A 4,273-nucleotide genomic window follows, 5' to 3' on the forward strand; every position below is an offset into this window, starting at 1 on the left:
GTTGATTGTTTTGAATGAGTAGACAGATGGGACCTTGAATGTATTCAGTAAATGACTTATTGTTTTGCAAGCTGGGAGGGGGGGCCTCAGCAACCTTTTTGCCGACTGAAACTTTCATGCTTAGCAAATCATTAGCAATCATTAAATGTAATTATCGGAATGTAATTAACCAACCTCCTAATTGCCTTTTAGCTCGGAAATCATACTGCAATAGACTAAAAGCAATCATATTGAGATTTGTAATTACTGTATTTAAAAGTCATTTACGTTGCAAAACATTGGAGTAATTATAACTTGTTTACTATCACACAATTTTTAATTGCTAAGAGAGTGCTCTTGTTTTGAGGTCTTTATGAGTACGACTAGTGCTCTAAATCCTGACCACCTCCAATTACATCATAATTAATGAGGTTCAACTCGGGGGAAAAAAAAAGAAAATCTTTTGTTTAGTTAATTTTTCTTGCGCGAGTGAGAAAGGAAGTTGGTAGAATTTTTATTCTGTTTTATATGTAATTAAAAATCTTATTTTCCATACACTGTTAGGTCTTTTATAAATGTACACGTCAAATAGTCTTTAAAAGATCAATACATTTTTTGTCAGCAATGCCGGCAGGCTGATGGCCTAATTCATATTATTTGAGTTATCATATATTAAAAACATAAGTTGGGCTAATTAGAGAAGGGTTTAAAAAAGAACAATTTGCACGATATGATTCCTTGATGCAAAGTACAACTATTCCAACTTGTAAGAGGAAAAATGCCCAAAGGAGTGGCTGCAAATTAAATAAATATTACACAAGGAGAATTCCAGATGTTGATGCTCTGTCTGCTGAATTTGATCCAGGGGGAAGGGAATTGAATCAGTTGATCATCTCAGTCACCATAAAGCCAAGACACAAAGATTCCACCACTCACATGATACAACCAAACTGGTAACAAATGCATAACTAGTCATATCAACTACAAGCTACATTGCATCTTTATTTATTATTTTAACATAGAGAGGAGGGTAAAAATAACAGAAATAACTGTAACCAACAAGAATTCACTTCAGATTTAATGGCTACCTCATCATATTACAACATAATATATTAATATATTACATGAGGGAAGAAATAAATTAACTAGTGTGTCTCTGTTTACCAACCATAGCCACAGGCTCTAGGAATTTGTGCATGGGCGACTTTTAGAGTCAAAACAATGGACAAGGAACAAGGGATCTACTAAAAGATCTGGTCGTAATTAATTTGGTCGGTTATATCTGTCCCCTGCGTTCTTCATATTCATTGCTTTTGCTGCTGCCCCTCTTTAATTATTATTATATATATATATGTTCAATTCACCCTCAGATACCCCTTCTTTACACTCCATTGAAACTGATACGCCAGAACATAAATTTAAAGAAGCTTTTGTAATCTCCTTCCTTGCAAGCTGCAAGAGATTAAAAAAAAAAAAAAAAGAAGGTGATATATAATATGTACAAATATATAGCAGTCTTCTTCGAAATAAAGTATGAATTGGACATTTTTACAATTTTTAAAAGTATTGTAAAAAAAATTGTCTGCATTGTAAAATACAGAATTCATATTTAATAAAATACGGACGTCCGCTTGTTATTTAAACTATTCAGTGGACATTGTTAATTTTGGAACATAAGATAGTTGAGACAGGACATGAGGGCTTACCAGATGTTTTGTAGGGCAGCTCAATGTCACATATTAATTGAAAGAACACAAGTTGCTGGTGAACCCAGATGGGTTAAGAAACCTTTGTTTTTGGTCTTCAACATCCCAAAGGAGACTATTCCCATTATCCTGAAAATGACAACACATTTGACACATTTGTCACATACTTAGAAGCATAGAACCATGTATTTTTTTTTGTTGAACATTTTGTAATTTGATAATGGATTAATGGTCTAAAATGGTTTGCATATTCATGCAAATAAGTAACTAGCTAGTTAAATTGATAATATACCTGATAGATTAAGGCATTTGGCCTCTGCCCTTGTTGAAGTAAAAGTGCAGTATCAAGAACAGGATAGTTATTGCGATGATCAGCTGGGGCAAAGGCAGTGGTTGTGTCAGCAAAAGCTGTGAGCTGGGCTGTGGGGCTGCATTGCACTTGAGGTGCTGAAGCTGAAGCAGCAATAATGCTATTCAAATTCTGGATTTTAATTCATGTCAGAGACAAAGATTCATTACATTTAATCATAAATTATAATTAACTAGACCCTATAAATGAAGGCTCTTTTACCTGCTGATCATCTGGCCTGACCATGAATGTGTTATCTAGGTCCATTCCAAAATCATAGAACATGGGATTCACAGAAGCAAGCTTCATTGAGAGGAACTGAAAAACAAAAACACATTAATAATGTATTAAAGAAGAATTAAATCATTATAACTGTGTTTGAGTTTTTTTTTTCCAATAGCAATGTTACCTCCACTTGGTTTTGTAAGAACTGTACATAGTTGATAATTTCATCCAACATGAAGGCCTTACCAGTTACCTAATTTTATGTCAAACCATATGAAATTTATAAGAATCATTATAACCAATAAAATTCCTTATTTGCTTTAAGAAAAGAAAAAGTGAATAAAGAGACCACAAAAAAAAGAAAATAGTAACTCAAATTACTTAATTATATACCTTGTCACAGCCAGGAACAAGCTTTTGCAAAATTTTCATCCTCTCACTAATTTTCTCTCTTCTTACCTGAAACCAAAATGACAAGACAACAAGTCAACAACCCATTAGACTTCAACAAAAGTTGAAAATTAAAATAATAGAATAGGTAGTTAGTAGGGATAAAATGGGGAAAAAAGTTTGAATTTGCAACAACATTACTCACCCTTTCTGCTAAGCTGTGGCTGTCAGTTGCTTGACCCCTCCTTGCTCTAACATGAATGTAATCTTTTGGAGGTTCTTTAGCAACTTTCTTCTCACTATCAGCTTTAGGACTATTTTCCTTTTCTTCTTTCTTGGCATCATTAACATTGCCTTTCTTTTGCTTCTTGCTTTTCACTTCTCTTGGATCCTGTTTTAAGAAATAATGGACACCGAAAATCAGAAACCAAGTAGAAAACTAAAATTTCAAAAAATCAACTCCATGAACAGATTTAAGAGAAAAATTTGTGTATATGTACCTTTGACTGAGCAGAATTGAAAGAAGAGGAAGCATTAGTTCTGTTCTTCCTTTTCTTGTCCATACGAGTAGTAGTAGCGGTAGTCGTCACAGTACTCTGAGTGACCTGCTGCTCAGTTGAAGACACTGCAGTGCTTTGGTTTTTGGTGGCTAAAGAATTATTATTAGAAGGCTCATTACAATTATCATCACTGTGATGATCATGATTGTCACCACAGCTAGTTTCAAAAACTGCAGCTGCATCAAGAAGATTATTGCTGTTATTATTAACAACAATCATCTCTTGATGATCATCATGAGTAGGAAATTTTGGTGGGTAATAAAGTTGAGAGAAAAAACTGCCTTCCTCAATGAACTCTGACGAGTCTAAAAGAAAAGGGTGGTGGTGTTGTTGGTATGAAAAGGCTGCCATTTTTTTCACTATTTTTTTTGTTTTGAAAAGCTCTGGAATTGAAAATGCTAGTTTTCGAGAAAGTGATCTGGAAACTGGAAAGAGAAGCTAAGCAAGAGAGAGAGAGCTCAAGCTTTGGCTAGTCAAGAAAAGTGGGTCTGTTGTCACAAACTGTGAGGCCAATTGGTTTATATAAAAGATCAGGTAAGGAGGGAGATGAGTGAATCATCACTAATTAAATTTGCCAAAATAATGATAATAACTTTGGTAACTAATTCCCATGGAAAAATAAAAGAGAAAAAAATTCAGTGCATTTGACTGGTCTTTATCTTTTCTTCCTGTAGATGAAGTTGTCATGATAAAGAAGATAGTGATAATTTAAAGACACATATAATCATATCTCAGACTTTTTTCATTTACTCTGATGAAGAAAATAACAAGTCCTTTCTTATTATATTCATTTGCTGAAAACAAATAATATATATATAATAACTTCACTGTCAATTTTCTCTTTTTAAGATAAAAGCCTCAGTGATTCAGAATTTCAGATATAGATACTCTGCTCTCGCTAAGTGTATGATACTCCATACATGACAGTGATTTGGCATCCATTTTTTTTTTAATTTTTTAATTGGGTCAAAAATTAAGTGCTTTTGCACTAAATAAGATATTCATGCTCCGTGTGTTGTTGTCATTTTTATTAAGGAAATTTACAATGGTCCACCTATTTGTTT

At 33.4% G+C, this 4,273-nt stretch overlaps 1 protein-coding gene across 2 annotated transcripts; it reads right to left on the minus strand.

Annotated features, from left to right (window-relative positions):
• Positions 1 to 684: 684 nt before the first annotated feature.
• On the minus strand, positions 685 to 3,894 carry LOC18045333 (transcription factor bHLH137). 2 transcript variants are annotated; one of them, XR_002905888.1, is made up of 8 exons: positions 3,150 to 3,894; positions 2,855 to 3,040; positions 2,653 to 2,718; positions 2,444 to 2,512; positions 2,257 to 2,352; positions 1,978 to 2,138; positions 1,686 to 1,814; positions 685 to 1,431 (listed from the first exon to the last, which is right to left on the minus strand). XR_002905888.1 is itself a non-coding variant. In XM_006436866.2 (8 exons), exons 1-7 carry the CDS (start codon positions 3,558 to 3,560, stop codon positions 1,719 to 1,721), a joined length of 1,113 nt encoding a protein of 370 aa, XP_006436929.1. In that variant the 5' UTR covers positions 3,561 to 3,894; the 3' UTR covers positions 685 to 1,431; positions 1,686 to 1,718. The 2 variants fall into 2 exon arrangements, 1 of the variants encoding a protein (XP_006436929.1); XM_006436866.2 differs by having other exon boundaries at positions 1,978 to 2,166.
• Between the last annotated feature and the right edge of the window lie 379 nt (positions 3,895 to 4,273).

This window comes from Citrus clementina, unplaced genomic scaffold (genome assembly GCF_000493195.1).
Source record: "Citrus clementina cultivar Clemenules unplaced genomic scaffold, Citrus_clementina_v1.0 scaffold_4, whole genome shotgun sequence".
NCBI classification, from domain to species: Eukaryota; Viridiplantae; Streptophyta; class Magnoliopsida; order Sapindales; family Rutaceae; genus Citrus; species Citrus x clementina.

Bases quoted from the DNA above. Each gene is read 5' to 3' on its own strand.
- LOC18045333 (XM_006436866.2), bottom strand. From the start codon at position 3,560: ATGGCAGCCTTTTCATACCAACAACACCACCACCCTTTTCTTTTAGAC. The intron at 2,513-2,652 runs GTATATAATTAA...ACATAAAATTAG, and splicing joins TTGTTCCTGGCTGTGACAAG to GTAACTGGTAAGGCCTTCAT. The intron at 2,353-2,443 runs GTAACATTGCTA...TTTGTTTTTCAG, and splicing joins TCTTACAAAACCAAGTGGAG to TTCCTCTCAATGAAGCTTGC.